This window comes from Hippocampus comes, unplaced genomic scaffold (assembly GCF_001891065.2).
Source record: "Hippocampus comes isolate QL1 unplaced genomic scaffold, H_comes_QL1_v1.1 scaffold172, whole genome shotgun sequence".
Classification (NCBI taxonomy): Eukaryota; Metazoa; Chordata; class Actinopteri; order Syngnathiformes; family Syngnathidae; genus Hippocampus; species Hippocampus comes.
Genome location: NW_017805072.1, coordinates 441,415 through 458,899, shown reverse-complemented (window position 1 = coordinate 458,899; position 17,485 = coordinate 441,415). Strand labels below are relative to the sequence as shown.

The 17,485-nt window shown below is 40.9% G+C and overlaps 1 protein-coding gene across 1 annotated transcript in view; it reads right to left on the bottom strand.

Annotated features, from left to right (window-relative positions):
• Nucleotides 1-1,482: 1,482 nt before the first annotated feature.
• The window catches only part of LOC109512759 (contactin-associated protein-like 4), a 118,575-nt gene continuing 102,572 nt past the window's right edge, over nt 1,483-17,485 (bottom strand). Inside the window, exons 17-24 of the mRNA XM_019864747.1 lie at nt 15,584-15,802; nt 13,841-14,080; nt 11,362-11,586; nt 8,462-8,595; nt 8,132-8,219; nt 7,224-7,439; nt 3,773-3,844; nt 1,483-1,900 (exon numbers count right to left, since the gene is read on the bottom strand). Coding sequence (XP_019720306.1) covers nt 1,704-1,900; nt 3,773-3,844; nt 7,224-7,439; nt 8,132-8,219; nt 8,462-8,595; nt 11,362-11,586; nt 13,841-14,080; nt 15,584-15,802 — 1,391 coding nt within the window. The 3' untranslated portion in view covers nt 1,483-1,703. The remainder of the gene's footprint in view (nt 1,901-3,772; nt 3,845-7,223; nt 7,440-8,131; nt 8,220-8,461; nt 8,596-11,361; nt 11,587-13,840; nt 14,081-15,583; nt 15,803-17,485) is intronic.

The window sequence follows — 17,485 nt, the reverse complement described above, 5'->3', positions numbered from 1 at the left end:
ACCATTTCCGACAACAATGCAGGCGAAATGACTGTCAAAGTTCGTGAGCACCGAAATTCCAGATGGCTATCAAGCCGCTGGTACCGACTATTATCACAACAACATCGTCTTCTCATCCGGTGTTCATGTTCAAAACATAACTCTTGAAGAAACAGACTCAACTTCTTCTGGTAGTTAGTCAGCCAATAAGTTCTGCACAAGACATTTTTATGTGCTATGGAGGGCTTTTAATTGTTTAGAAAAGGAAACAAAAAAACATTAGAAAATAAATCGCTGGGGGAAACGAAAGACGTTTTAACAAATGGGTCACCGCTACTTCCGGTGTTTTACAGGAAGTCACTCCCACAATTGTTTTCCATGACAGCCTTCATGAATAAGGTGGATAGACGCTGGTGGCACAAAGCTCATTCTTGCTGTGATTGCTAGGATATGCTCTTGCCTAGATCCTTTCCGCAAGCAATGCATGATGAGTCAAACTAAAATAAACACATTGCCGGCATTCTTTATTCATTTGCAATTTTCCTCTGCACATCTATATTGTATCGTGAATTCAAGAGACTGTAAAAAAAATAAATAAAAATACCAGAACATTACTTACTGCCTTTTATTTTTGAAAGAAACCCAACGGACAGGATGTCGGAACAAATGTAAATGCATAAATCTGTACAAAATATTACACAAGTATGTATGACAGTATGTATTAAAATAATGACAGAGAACCAAGGCACGCGATCTGATACATAGTCTTGTATGTGGTTAGCACACCTGCCACAGTCGTGACGTTTTGCGTTTAAATCTTGTCTCTGAACTTGCTTAGGGCAGTTTGCAAGACTCCTGTCAGTCCATGACTCAATCTCCACTGTAGAAGTAACACATGTCCTGACCAGATGCCTTTCACATATTCAGATTGCAGATTAAAGATTAATTAATGAGACATTTGAATGTCCCCATTATATAACAATAACAGATGTTTTGGAATAATCTCATACAATATGCAAGATAGTTGGTGCCTTAAAGTGTGAAGGAGACACTAAGACAAGTTTATATAAACACTGCACACAAACACACACACACACACACAGACACACACACACAGACACACACACACTACTGTTCAAAAGTTTGGGGTCTCTCAGAAAATGTTTTAAAAGAAAGCAATGCTTGTTTATTTTCTTTTAAAAAAACACAAACAATAACTATAACTGTATTTCTGTATTTCTTTTCATGTTATCGTCATTGATAAAACAGTGTATAAGGATATTTGGAAAGGGCTATATAAATCACGATGTATTGTATTGTATTGTATTTCTAAGTCACCCCAAACTGATGAATGATATGTACACTTGTGCTTTTATTTAAAAACAAAACAAACCCCCAGGCAATTTTAGGTGATTTGAAGGGTAGTATAAATAATTAAATAAATAAATACATGCGCTCGCATGCGTGCGCGCGCACACACACACACACACGCACGCACGCACGCACGCACGCACGCACGCACGCACGCACGCACGCACAATCAGAATACTGCTGAGTGCTTAGAATCCACCTATAATTGATAGCTTACCAATTTGTGCAACACGTACAACATTTACAAATCAAAATGGAAAAAAAAAAGCATCGAAAATAGACCAATGGCTCCAAGATGCAGTCTCTCAAAAAGGACATCCAGATGAGGGTGACTCTGTCGTGTCAGTCATACTTTATATGAAAAACTCCTTTTGGTTGTCACTCCGAGCACTCTGATAATTAAGCTCATCACTTAAGTGGACATCATTGATAACGTCGGGCTGTGACGCTTTCACATCCCTGTTCAGATGCGTCTCAAGTCTGCTGCAGGTGATTCCGATGATGATGGCCAGGGCAGACACAGTGATGAAGATGACCACTGCGATAACGCCTACAAACAGCGGCATGCGGTGAACAGGAATAAAAGTAGCCTCCCAAGAATCAATCAGCCATTTTGTTGTGAGGATAAAGCAGCAATTTGTTATCTGAGCATGAAATGCAATTTCTGTTGAGGTGCCTGTGAGATGAATTCTCCAAGTGTGCCTAATGATGTATACAATATCATACTGCGTTTATTGTACACAAAGCATTCGCCAAACAAATAAAGGGTTTTTGTGAATTTGGATCTAACTTCAGTGACATATCCGTTATTGAACTGTCACACAAGTAGATTTTTTTTTTTTTTGGACACACATTTGTTTCCCATAATTTACAGACTACAAAGTGTAACAGTCATGATTTTGGTTGTACGGTACACACGGTGGTGCCTCATAATTTGTTATATCAATAAGTCATTTCTCCTTTGACCTTTTTACGACACTTTTTGTCACAAACTCTGTCGTGTGTACTCAGGCCGAGGTGCTCCTATAAGTAACGCATGGTAAAGCTGAGTTTGTTTCTGTTTGCTACCAAATACCGGTGGAAATCTACAATCTACATCTTTGCTCCTTCTGGTGTCCAACAACACATGTCCGTGGCTTGCCACCTTGTTAGCCCACACCACCAAACTTTACAAAAATGCACCTGATTAAAAGCTGCACCATCTTAATCGAGCCATAAAACTAAATTTGTACATATATTGGCCGCTTCATATTATTAGCCGCATCTCTCCATGTTAAAACGTGATATTTGCAAAGAAAGATGTCACACAAAAAACTACTTACCTTACATACCAGTAAGTAGATAACCCTCCACCTCTCTAAAAAAAAGCATTGCTGATCGCAGCTAGTTACACAGTAGCATCACAGTAGCTTTCTCAGTCACAAATTTGCCGATGCCCTTGTACAGTCATGCGGTAGTGCAGCTTTTGGAAACTCGTTTGAGATGCAGGTAGCTGGAGTGGCTTTCCTCCAGGGATTGTGCCTGCCATCTGTTGCCAGCGATTGTGGGAGTCAGTTGTCATACAACAGAGAGACGGCCATTGTACTGAGGAGATGGCTGTGTTTATGGCACTCGCTCCCTTTGCTCATTAAACTAAACTCAAGATTCTTCTTTTCAAGTGCTCGGACAGCACAAAGCCATGCATTGCGATGCATAAAAACCGACGCACTCCAACCACAACGGGCTGATGAATATTTAATATGAGGGCAGACTTGCACAGTTTCATTGCACCGCACCACTCTCTGTGACTTGTTTAGTAATTTTCATTGGTTAGTGTGATTCGACGATTGGGTAAATCTAATAGCGGCTCGAAGCCCGTAAGTAAAAACATTAATAAATGAAACATGTCACGTTAAAAGCCGCAGGGTTTAAAGCGTGGGAAAAAAAAGTAGCCGGCCTGTAGTCCGAAAAATACGGTAGGTGTTTTATACTTCTGCATTCTCTCATGTATACAATTATTTCAGGGAGAAGAGGCACTTTTATTCAGTACCTTTTGAGATGCCGATTTTGCTGACAAAAACATTGTGAAAATGTATTGAACCATGATACTGAACGTACCATGTGTACCAGTACCGTCCCAGAATAATAGTTATGATTACAACTTTAAATAGTGGTTGGCCCTGAAATTGGATGTGATCAACTGACAGTGGTTTAAAATCCAAAATGGTGAATGCCATGTTTAAAAAAAATGTTAATTGTACACTTCAATTATGTTTGTTGGCGGCCATGATTGATGTATTGTCGTGGTCATACTGCATTAAAATCATAAAATTCTGTCATTATCCAAAAAAATGAACCTAACTACATGTTTTATTTTCTGTATGATAAGCAATTCATCCCCCTGAAATTAGATCGTTATCACAATAATAATCTGATCTGGTACCTCCAATTAGAGCTGAGTCACTCCTGATGGTTTTGACTAAGGGTTGGCTTGGATCCAGTGAAGCAGGTGGGTCTGGAAACAATGTAAAAAAGAAAACGAAGCCAAAAAAGTGAACAACAACATTTGCAGCTGACTGAAAGTATTATCGTTGACACTATATTGTACACAGAAATACTTTATGATGGTGTGATTGATTGTTTATTTGTCTATTTTTATGCCCTGAAATTGGCTGGCAACCACTTCAGGGTGTACCCCACCTCTCCCACAAAGACAGCTGGGACAGGCTTCGGCACACGCGGACTCCTAGTCAGGATAAGCAGTTCAGATTGGACGCGTGGCTACTACTGAATATAATTTAATTCACGCCTCACAATCATAGACAGATAAATTACAGAATAAAACAGGTTCAAGGTTCAAGGTTCAACTTTATTGTCAAATATGCATACATTGACATGTAGCATGGATGAAATTTATTTCTCTCAATCCTCAGTAAACAGTGAAAGACAATGTAGTCTAAAACAGTATAAACATATAGACGATATATACAATAAAAGACGATATATACAATAAAAGTAACCCAACTTAAAATAACCAAATCTAACTAATTACAGTACATCGGGCGGGCTACCAATGAAACATAGGCCTCCTGATTTAGTTGTCATACATCTAATATTAGTGTAGTCCGCAGGTGTCAATCTCAAGTTCCGGGGGCCAGATCTGGCCCGCCATACCATTTTATGTGGCCCGCGAAAGCAGCTCAAACATGTCAACTTCTATGATCCTTTCTAAAATGTCTACCAAAATGTTGAATTCTCATATGTAATAAATAAGAGATATATTCTTATCATTTTCTTGTTACCAAACCCCTCATGATAGTAACTTAAACAATAGTTGAATCAACAGTTATTCTTGACTTCTTTATATGGTTTCAGTCATAACGGCTCAACTCAACTCAACTCAACTGTATTTGTAGAGCACTTTCAAACAGCCATCGCTGCACACAAAGTGCTGTACATGGAGCAACTAACATATAAACAACAATAAAGTAATAAACCAGTAACAAAGATGGTAGAAGGCATCAAACAGTAAAATTAAGATCAAATCTGAGTCATGCTGAGTTAAATGCCAAAGAATACAAGTGAGTTATGAGGCGGGTTTTAAAGATGGGCAGCAAGAGGGGGCTTGCCGAATGTTTCGGGGGCGAGCTCAGAGAGGTAAGGTGGCGCGAGGTCATTTAAAGATTTGAAAACAAATAATAGGATCTTGAAAGAACTCTAAAATGTATAGGGAGTTGAATTGACTTCTTTATATGGTTTCAGTGATAACGGCTCGCCAAGTGAAACATTGACTAAAAAATAATCTTGGGTACCAAATCAACAAATGAGCTTCAAAATAGAATGGCACTTCACAAGCCTCAACCGCTACTGGTCATATGGATTACTTTGGGCCTTAAAGTTGAGCCAGTTACATTCATTTACACACAGGATGTATGTGTACATGCATTTATACTGTATATGTACATATAATAATAAGGGAGCAGAAGCAGCTGGGGGTTGCTCATGTGGGGGAGATGAGACTGGGACAGGCACTGGGAGTCTGCGGACAGGAGAGGGTAGTCGTGCATGTCCAGGACACTGTATTTATTTTCCAGATGGATGTTCCAATGTGGATATGTATGAGATGAGCGATTTGCTCTCGTGCTGCAAGAGCGGACAAGAGACCAAGGTTCGTGATGGGATGGAGTATAGCTGACAATTGTTTTCGACCTGGCCCTGAGCCGTGACCAGGTGTCATCCCTGACCATAACCGGAGCAGGAATAGTGGGAGCAGCGGCAAGAGGACAGGGTGAAGTGATGTAGTGATTGCTGCTGTCGGAATGAACTTGGCCAAAGATCATGGTATCCATTTGTTTTTGGGCTTCCTGGATTTGATAAAGTTTGGTGATTCTTCCTTCCGGTTCCCAGATTTTTTTCTGCCAAGGGGGAGCAGCTGATGCAGTCAAACGGAGAGGTGAGTGGAGCCATGGGTATATGCTATGGTATGCTATACTAGAATGTGGTAAAATGTTTCCTTACTCAGGGCACTCAACTAATAACTGTGCACTATGAGTTTTTGGTTCATGCGCTTGACTTCAGTGCAGGTGAGTGGGTTCAGCGCCGGGGCATCGAGGAGCGACGTATCGCAGAGTGATTGCAGAGTGTAGGTGAGTTTTGTCAATGGTATGGCGCATTTGCTCAGCTTGGCAAGTGTTTCTTTCTCTCTCTTATATATATATATATATATATACACACACACATAACAAACACATGAGACAGTGCATGTGCTTCTGTCACTCATCAATGAAGAGGCCTGTCAGTACTGACACGGTTAGTGCCGATGACATTGACGGATGAAAACCAACTTCCATCAGTGCTTAGTCCAGGGGTCAGCCACCCAAAATGTTGAAAGAGCCATATAGGACAAAAAAAAACAAAAAACAAATATGTCTGGAGCCGCAAAAAAATAAAAGCCTTCTATAAAACTTAGAATGAGGGAAACACATGCTGTATGTATGTAGGAGACTGGACTGTCTCAGAATTGTTTATGTTATTCATTCCTTTGTTGTGTGTTCACAAATGCCCCCATAGAATTTATTTTGTGATTTCCTCGCTTGATTTTTTTTTGTTTTGGTGTATTATTTTCGCTTTTCTTCGTGTCAGTGAAGTGATCATTAATTTCCGTTTTTCAGAGGCTGTCTTTCAACGCCTCTCGAGTCGAACGAGAAGAGAGAAGGCACGGAGTCGGACGCAGACGTGTCTGTGTTTGTCGAGACTGTTAAAAGCATAAATAAAGTGTACGTTTTAAAAAACCAACACCACAGCTCTCCTTTTTCGGAGCTGCAACATGTATCTATATCTATTTGAGCTATATTAGCCTACTATCAAAATCTTTTTCCATTTTCAAACATTTTTTTATAAAGCTCCAGGGAGCCACTAGATGTCGCTAAAGAGCCGCATGCGGCTCTGGAGCCGCGTGTTGCCGACCCCCAGCTTAGTCAATCATTGTTTCTTTTATGTTTCCCATTATTCGTCAGCAAAAAGGGCATCAGTGACAGATTGAGGGACCTTCAGTTAGCTCTGACGGAATTCCCACCTCTTCAGAGAACAATGAGGAAAAGAAGGTCAAGTAACTAAGTATGAAGAATGATAGTAGGGAAAGGTACTCCCAATGTTAGATCACCATATAGAGTTTCCCATCCATTCATATATCCATTTGTAAAACTGGATGTTCTGTGACAGAGTATGGGAGTGCGTTGTACCCCACTCCTAGGCAGTTAATGCCTCTGCGCTATGGATATCATACAATAATAAAAGTAATATGCTGTACATTCCTAGAATGGGAGCGGTGGGGTCACAGGTACATATACAAAACCAAATGTGGGTTGCACAAAGATAATTTATGTTTCACATACCTGGTAAAGAATGTGTTGTTACTGATAATTGGGGATTAGCAGAGGATAGAGAACCACAATTTGACTGTGTTAGTGGGCCTGAGATGGCGATATTGCGGTCAGGTTGGAGAAGAGCTGCTTTCAGAGGACTGATGGAGTTAAAGTACACTGCTGACAGACAACCGGTGAAGCCAAGAGCGCCCACCCTGGCCAGCTCCATGTCAAACATATCAGCCCCTGAAGACACCAACACACAGATAAAAACAAAAAACAAAAACAAAAGGTTATTTTAAAGCTACAGATTTGTGTGAAGATGCAGTGCAAGTGTGTGAGAATCTAGTTTTGGCAAAAGCTGCACCTGTTCTTGACAAAGTAATGAATTGTTGTTTCTTCTGTGACAGTGAAGTGTGAAGACAAGGTGTAATGTAAGTACTGTGAATATATGAACGATGTGAAGGACCTTTTCTAAGGTTATTAACGCACTGGCATATTGAAAGCCACTGGTAGGCAGACATGAAGTAGAAAGATACTGAAGCTCAACACTAAGATACCAAACAAAGGGTCACAGACATACAGTAAACTGTGTCTGAACTTTTGCATTAGTGAAAAAATAACAGTGCTGTCTGACCAGTGTACATCATTTCACTCGCCCATGTGGCTTAAAGTACTTTGAAAGCCATTTCAAAACATCATTAATGTAAGGCGGTGGCTCCATTTTCAGTGATGACTTTGGTTTCTTCTGTCATATTTTTGGAGCAAAGTGCTCCTTATGTGACCATGACCGTGTTAAAAGCTCCTGCTGTGATGACTGTATGAGGCCTTTGTCCTTGCTGATAAACAATAACAGAGATCTGTCGTGATTTATGTTAAAGTTTCTGTGGAAGGCAACAACCCATGTTGCAAAACATGAGCAAGACTGCATCGCTTACCGCGTGCTCGTCCCAGAATAATCGAGTTGATGCTGTTGAATTCTACATCAGATGTCAAGATGAAGCGCTCAATGTCGTTCTTGTCAACCTGTAAAACAATGTCTCATTATTTAACCGCAAAATGTTGTCTCAAGAAGCTTCAAAAGACAGCAGTTTAAAAAAAAAAAAAAAAAAAGTAATGGGCAGACAAAAATGCATTTTACAGTTTTTTTTTTTATTTTTATTTTTTTATACTAAGCACAATAACAGAAACAACAAGAAAGAGTAAAGTTACTGAATATGTACGTGAGCCATTTGTTCAGTTAATTTATGGGCAGTAACTTCATGCACCTGAATGGAAATTGAGTCTTTGTGCCTCTTGATGGCCACCACATGCAGGCATCCATCTGCCAGGTTCATGACATTGCTTCCAAACACTTCCACATCTCTACTGTTGTGCAACTTGTACCATAACTCCAGTTCACCTAACAAAACAAAACAAACAAACAAACAAAACAATTCAATTAACTCACATAATACAAACTCAAATTATGTAGAGTTCAAAATTATACAAGACTATCAATTGTTTTGGAGACTTTTGAAGGCTAAAGTATGTAACATGACATCATCATAATTACCACTACTACAACTAGTACTACTATTATTACTACTACTACTACTACTAATAATAATAAAAATAATAACAATAATAAAAATAATAATACAGGCACCATCAAGGATATTGATGGTCATTGAAATCAACAATAAAAGCATCCCATTTATGAAAAAAAATCTGACTTTGACATTCTCTGAAATGCGCAAGATGAAATGACTCTGATTAAATAAAACTGACGAGAGTAAGACTCTTGTAGTCTGACTGTGGAGAGGGCACTCCACCCTTTTCTGACTGAGGACCATTGTTTCAAATTTAGAGGTGCTGATTTTCATTCCAAACACCAAAACACGGTTTAACCTATTTCAGAAAAAAAATGTGGCAATTATTAGTCATGTGTTTTTGTTTCATTTTCAACTTCTGGAGGAATGTCATTGTTTTTTGTTGTTGTTGTTTTGATCATTGTATATGTGCTAGATTGTTTTTTGTACCGCGTAACCTCGCTCAGCCTATCGGCAATTCATGTTGTAACTAAGTGGGTGAGTCCAGTGGTTTTGGGTCAGGAAACACTGAAATGTTCGCCATTTTGAACAACAAAGCAATGGGCCTTCCCACCAGAGGCATTGGCACCATCGTAACTGCTGCCTTTTTGCTGTTTACTCAGATGTTCAATGTTGCACCCTGAACTGCACCATGACAGACATTCCTCCTCCTCCTGGGCAATCGGCCCCCGTCAGGGACTTGCCCCCCCTCCCGGGGGGTCCCACACCCAGTACGACTCTCGCGGGTGCCACGCGAGGTTCACACCCAGTGCGGGCCCTGGAAAGGCCCTCGCCTGATTATTGTTTAAGGAGGGTTGTGGGGCAGCTACTCCGCCTCACCTCCCGGTGAGACCCCACCTCCTTCCCCGCCGGCTGGTGGGCATTTCGCCGCGTCTGGGGCCCAAGAGCCCCAGCGTTTCCCCCTCGCGCCACTTAGATGCATCCCACCACGCGAGGACAACAGTCATCCTCCTCCTCCTGGGTAATCGGCCCCCGTCAGGGACTTGCCCCACCTCCAGTGTCCCACACCTACTCACTCTCTTCTTCCATCCTTCTCTGTCACTCGTCAGTCTGTCCACCTCCGTCCAGTCCATAACTGCGTTCCTCATTACTCCCTTCCAATACAACACAGTCTTCCTCTTGTGTCCCATCATCTTCCCTCTTCCTACCAGTTCCTCCCACCACCCAAACACCATCACTTTCATCAGTCGTTCATTACCCATGCGCATCACATGTCCAATCCTTCATCATCATCATCATCATCAGAATTGTAAAACAGACAGCAATGTTTGAAATGCTATTAAAGTGATCATACGTTGTGGGATCGTTATTAATATTGTCATCACTTTCAAGGGAGCGGCAATTATTTCTTTGTGGAAATTCCCTATTCACAGTCAAACTCAGTCCCGAATCATCCACCAATAGTGGGGCTATGATGTAGACAGTACTTTTTACAAGCTACGAGTGCCCTTACCATGTCTGTTGATGAGCAGGGCGATGTATTCCCCATAGAATGAGTTGACAAAGAACAGCAGTGCAGGAGTCTGTCTCGTCCTGAAGTTCAGGGAGATATTTTCACCTCTCAGTGTCATTTTAGAGAAGATAGATGAAGGCAAGGCACTATGGCTCTGGCCCCCCCCCCCCAGCCCCTGTTTGCCGTCCTCCCCCCCACCCCCCTCCACGCGCCACACTCGCGCTGGCCCCTCTCCCTCCTCCCCTCACCTCCTCTCTCTCTCTGTCTCTCTCTGTCTCTCTCTCTCTCTCTCTCTCTCTCTCTCTCTCTTTTCACTCTTTCACACTCTCTCATGTGTCTGGCATAGTTTGCTTTTGTCACCCACCTTTCACACCCTCCTCTCTCCCCCCTCTTCATACGCTGCCCCCGTGCAACTCCTTACATGGCTTATCCTATTCCCCTTCGACACAATCCATCCTCCCACATTTCCCACATTCAAACTTCACTTGTTCATCGTTCACTCGATGCATCCGCTTCTCCTGCATTGGCATGCTTCTGCATACTTTCCCACACCCCTCAAACCTACATTCTAACCCATCATTCACACTCCTAACATTCCTCTCCAATTTTTCCTCATTCATTCCCCATTCATATCTGTGGCCCTTCTGATCTTCCCATTTATACAAATGATCCATACGCTCACTCACTCTCTTCTTCCATCCTTCTCTGTCACTCGTCAGTCTGTCCACCTCCGTCCAGTCCATAACTGCGTTCCTCATTACTCCCTTCCAATACAACACAGTCTTCCTCTTGTGTCCCATCATCTTCCCTCTTCCTACCAGTTCCTCCCACCACCCAAACACCATCACTTTCATCAGTCGTTCATTACCCATGCGCATCACATGTCCAATCCTTCATCATCATCATCATCATCAGAATTGTAAAACAGACAGCAATGTTTGAAATGCTATTAAAGTGATCATACGTTGTGGGATCGTTATTAATATTGTCATCACTTTCAAGGGAGCGGCAATTATTTCTTTGTGGAAATTCCCTATTCACAGTCAAACTCAGTCCCGAATCATCCACCAATAGTGGGGCTATGATGTAGACAGTACTTTTTACAAGCTACGAGTGCCCTTACCATGTCTGTTGATGAGCAGGGCGATGTATTCCCCATAGAATGAGTTGACAAAGAACAGCAGTGCAGGAGTCTGTCTCGTCCTGAAGTTCAGGGAGATATTTTCACCTCTCAGTGTCATTTTAGAGAAGATAGATGAAGGCAAGGCACTATGGCTCTGGCTCAGCTCAAAGGGCTCCTTAAGTGTGTATCTGATAGATGTTGTCGACTCAAAGTTGGCAGAAATCACTGAAACAGATCACAATTTCTATTAAATGTGGTCTCCCATGCATTGTCTTGTCAGACATTTGTAGCTAGGACAATGTTCAAGGAATAAGTTATCCAGGAAAGGAACTGCTTTTATTTGTTACAAGGAATTTGCCGTGAGCATGATGTAAGTGTGTCAACAGAGAGAAACTCATAATGTTGTTAGAATAAGTTAAATTAGGTTCCTAGGGTGGATACTAAATAGGACCTCATAATTTGAGGAGAGAAAATACATTTGTAAATACAGACCGTAACTGCTTATTTTATGAACCGGAACATTATAACACTTATTACTCCTGATAGTTATGTAAATTAACAGTAAAGTAACATTACAAGTTACCCCTTATTTCCCAACAATACAGATCATTGCATTTCCACCACAGTGCATTTTGACATTTGTTGACTTTCCCCATTCTGAAGCCAGTGAAGAACTGCAACTTATGTAAAATTACATAAAGACGAAAAGGAGTCCTTTCAAGTATGTTTTATGCGTCACCTTCTGCACAGAGTTTTCATTTTGGTGTTTTCAAAGCCTCTCTTGAAAAACCAGACAGTGTCAAAGTGGACAGCACGAAGCTTCAGGGTCAGTCTGACGTCGACTGAGTGAAGGATCTCTTCAGACAGACCATGTTTCCTTTCATGAGTGCACAAGGTCATGGTTAATTAACATAATTGTGTCTTATGGTAATTTCACCTGACTCGTTTGTCACCGCAAAATCAAATGAATATTAATATGTTCGTCATTTTGAATGAGCAATAGGACTTTTACAGAGTTACAATTGTCGTGTCTGCATGCATCACTGGGTGTCAAGTCATCAGAAGAAATGTTAATTACCATATTTTCCGCACAATAAGGCACGCCTAAAAGCATTCAATTTTCCCAAAAGCCGGCAGTGTGCCCTATAATCCGATGCGCCTTGTATATGGTGTTACCGTCCCCATTGAGTTGTTTCCCTGTTAGTGTTCCAATGCCATCTAGTGGTGATTATTAGCAGGAACCAATTGTAACCTCAAAGGGTTCTGCCCCACACTAATTGACATTTGCATTCGCCAACACACACTCAAACAGAACCCTTGTTTCCCACAATGGAACTAAAATAATACCAACAGCAGGGTTAACTAGTGACTAAACGAAGGAAGAAGGAGACAAACAAGACTTCTAAGGATGTTTATTTAGCCCCTTGTGGATGTGAGCCCATGAGGTTTGTGTGCCTTTTTGCTAAATCAATTGTCTTCATAATTTTTCATTTATTGTTTTGTCATCTGGATTTATATGTTTCAAGTCCGTGTTTGTGACCAGTTCTCATGGCTTTGTTACAGCTGCAGCGGTTGTGAAAGTTCTATGTAAATAAAGCTGTATTGTATTGTATTCCCTTTAGTGTAGCTCCATATCGTGGATGCATAGCGTAACCACAGCCACTATTGCAGCTTCTATTCCATGCACCTTATAATGCAGTGCGCCTTATATATGAAAACAGTTTTAAAATAGGCCATTCAGTGAAGGCGCGCTTTATAATCTGAACGCCTTATAGTGCAGACAATACGACACAATCTACAACTATGTAATATAAATATGTAAATACTAGTGCTGCAACTGATGATTATTTTAATAATCTGGTAATCTGTTCATTGTTTCTTTGACTAATCGATGAATCAGATGATTTTATTTTTTTAAATTTAAGTCAATTTTTTTCAAAAAGGGGACATTATTTCAAATTGACAGCTAGGGGAATACAAAAACAAACAAATTATCATTCAGTTCCTGGTATGGTGCGTTACATTCATCAGATGATGGGCAAAAATGTTGGTCATTGTTTTGCAAAATAAAAGAACAGACATTTTCAAATGCCTTGTTGTAAACACAAAGGGAGTCTGCTTATTAATCGATTATCAAAATGGTTGTCAATTAATTTGACAAATGATTAGAATTGTTGCACCTCTTGTTTATATAAGCATGCACACACTTGAAAGTCTGCACTGTGGATTCTGACCACATTATGGTGGGTGTTTTATTTTCTTTGCTGATAAATTTCTGCTGCAACTCCGTTTTAGACGAGTCTTTAACCTGAGAAGACATACAGTTTTGATTTTGCATTTTTACGTTAGACAAGACACATTTTTAATAAGACGTTTATCTAATACCATGGATCATTTAAGAATTGATCTATTTTTGGTTAGGAGGAAGACACTCAGAATAGGATGTGTTTATCAGGAAGTCAAATTTGAAAATCCATACCTTTATGGCAGAAGGCTCCAGTGTAGGCTGACTGACTACAGTCACAGTAGAAACCGTTGGGTTTTTCCACACAAAGACCCTGGTTTTGACATAGAAACTCATAGCTGTTGCAGTGGCCCGGGCATCCAGGTTGGACCCCAGGCGTGATCCTCGCCCTCTCCTCCAGATCAAGGGTGATTCCGTTTAACTGCAGAGAGCGGATACAACCCAGAAAGCCCTTTTGTCTGGAAGCCGTACCCCCTAAAAAGGGAAATAAAAGAAATCAAGGCACTCTTAAATTATTTCTCTGCTGATGCAGGCTTTGTCGGAAGTACAGGCTTGTCTGTTTTACAATGCCAAGAATCAGGGTGATAGATGTGCCATCTGGCAGCACTGTAGACGGTTTACTCTTTTCACAAAGTGAGCCTTTTTCCTCAACAATAAAAATTCTACAGCCTCACATTTTAAGTTCTGTAACAACCCACCACGATGACATCGCAACAACTAATAATAAATCCCATCCTCTAATGTGGAGTAATAAAAGGTTCTTGCCTAGTTTCACGTTCAGTATACAATACAATACAACACACCTTTATTAATATAGTATGAAAGTGTGCTTACAGACATAAGGGCACACACAGGCATTGCTTGATTGGATGATTGACACTTTAACAAACCTTTCACAAAGGGCAAGAGATGCATAACAGGATCAATACACAATGCAAAAGGCAACAATTGATAGAAGTGTAGCAAACTAAATTAGCATTCGATGTTACAGCTGCAGCTGTTGTGAAAGCGCTCTATGAATAAGGATGTATTGTATTGAATATGCCTGAACAAGCTTGAATTAAAAATTATTCACTTTCAGAGGTATACAATTCTCGCATGATACAAGCTAATTTTGACCTACATTTTGGACTACTTTGACTTTCATGTGTTTGGAATCTTGCCATTGCGTTTTGAGTACTTTCGTTTGTCAAATTACCTTGCCGTTTGCGAGTACTTTCTCTTCATATCTGAGTTTCCGGGCTTTTTGTAGCTAGCGATTTCCGTTTATACTTTGTTTTTCTATCAATAAATATTTTTGTAACGCAGTTTATCTGAGTCTGCATTTTTGGGATCCACACTCCACCTAACTCGTTTACGAGCCCTTTCAATAACTACGGTCGCGCAATATCCACTCACATATAATGTTAAACATGTTATTTAATAAAACAAAACTTCCTAGTCACCTGACCACTGAAACACACGAAGGAGCCTGATTCAAGGGGCTGATAAACTATGTCCATATTTGGACTTCCTGAGACCGCGAGTCGCCTGCACCATCTCGTCACCAGTGAGCGTGAGTGAATGTGTGTCAATGGATGGGTCAAATGATCATAGAACTGCGTGTGCACCCTCGGTCGCACGATTGAAACAGTAATGGAAGTGGGAACAGTCTGGTGTCCTGTTTGTAGATTAAAGTGGGGCGGAAATGAATGAATGATTGTCGAAATGTATGTAGCGTGCGCGAGGTGCGGGTGAGCTGCTGAGAGTGAGAGAAGTGCGCAATTTCGAACACGCGAAGCTTCGAGGCAACATTCCCTGGAGCGACCCAAGCTGGCGTGGGTGGTCGAGAAGTCCCGACTAGATACAGTATACAGTAGTCGGGCTCGCTGATTGGCTGTCAGATTTTTTTTTAAAGGCAGTTGCCTATCTACGTCAAAATTCCAAATCTCGATGCTGATAATCGTCCTATCCCCAAAATACACACGTGCTTCTCACCTATAAATAGTTGACTGTTTAGCTGCAGATGAATTTGGCCATCAGAAGGAGCCTCCTGTGTGGCTGCAGGCAGGTCATCAACATGAAGCATTGCCTCTTTGACATTTCGTTCGGCTCGGACACTGTGCCAGCGGTTGTCATTCAGAGGGTCACTTGCTTCCACTTTGACCTCCAGTGGTCCGTTCCCCACATCAAAAGAGAACATCACCTCCAAGGGGGCTGCGGTTATTAAAAGAGTTCAGTGGGCAGAATAAAGAGGAGGTTAACACCAACACACTTGAACTCAATTAAGCTGTAACTTAACTTTTGACTTGACTTCATATTCGTGTTATACATTCCAATGAACAGATCAAAGAAGCATTCCTGGCACTTTATATTTTGTCCTACTGCTGTACTTGCAGTGGAATCTCAAGGGTCAGTCCTTTGAGCGTCAACCGTTCCATTTTGTTTCACATTTTAAATATGATGTGATGTGTATGAGTATTCATAGCAATCATTTCTTGATAATGTAGCGGGTGTTAAATTGCATGTTTGCGGATTGCATACACTGTTGGTGGCTGTGTTACGCATTTTTCCAATAAGATCTTTTAATAAAATACCAAATTGCGAGCGCTAAATTGTGTGTTCACTAACTCTAACTCACAGGTGTCAAAGTCAAGGCCCAAGGGCCAGATCTGGTACGCCACGTCATTTTATGTGGCCTGTGAAGGCAAATCATCAGTGCCAACTTCCAAGATCCTTGCTTAAATCTGTACCAAAATCTCACATTTTCATCCATAATAAATAACGGTGACATTTTGCAATCATTTTGTTACCTTGTTTATACTCACATGAGCAATACTTGAACAAACAGTTGACTGATTTGAAAACTAGTGAGCCATCTTTTTTTTTGTGTACAAGTAATCATATGATGTGATGATTAAACATGTATTCAGTTTCACTGTCTTAACGGCTCTCCGAGGGAAGACGTAACTCCAAAGTGGCCCGCGACAAAAATGAGTTTGACACCCCTGCCCTAACAGATTGCGTGTGCTGCTGGCAGCAGGTGTAAAAACGGCTGCAAAACTAAAACAGTGGCTATGTGACAAGAGCTGTGTAGTAGTTAAAATCTTCCCAATAAATAAAGACCACATTATTCTCTTTATTTCTCCCTCCTTTTGAGGTGAGTTCAAGTACTTGAGACAAGCACCGAGTTCTACTGTTGTCGGTGAGCAGTTTTTATTCACAACTGATGGAGGCACGGTAGGTAAGAAGGCGCACAGCCCGGCGTGACATCTCTTTGCTCACAAAAGATTCCAACAGCTTGTTTCATGTATTGAAACAAAGGGTTTTGGTCACCATCAAACATTTGGGAGACTTTCGAAAGCGCAAAATGAAGTTTGATAGGATGAAATTGGAAGTGTTTGTGGAAGAGTAAAACATGTTCTTTTGTTAAAGTCACCCAGAGTGCATGGCAATTGGATGCCTGGGTACGTGGCCATCCTGAGGAACATTTTCTTTCAAACTTGAGAGAGCAAAACTGCTCTGGGAGGTGGGCATTGAAATGACACAGACTCATAGAAATGGAGAGTTTACAGATGTTTTTTTCATTGCATGACTCTTTTGTGTGACTGGCTTTAAGTTAGGCCTTCAATCATTCAGAAGCTCCATCATTGTTTTGATGAATAAACCGTGATCCTTTTTGATGTCATTTTAAAAAAAGCTTACAAGAGCGGAAATGTTCTCCTCAGCGCCTCTCATTTTGCCTTCTGCTACAGTGGCACCACTTTGTACCTGGGTTGTGCTTTAAATGGGTCTGCATTATTTAAAAGACACAAAAACTCACAATTGAGCTTGGGTTTGATAAATTACATTAGACACGGTGCTGCAATTTAGCACTTTAGTCAGATGCAATCCTACTTG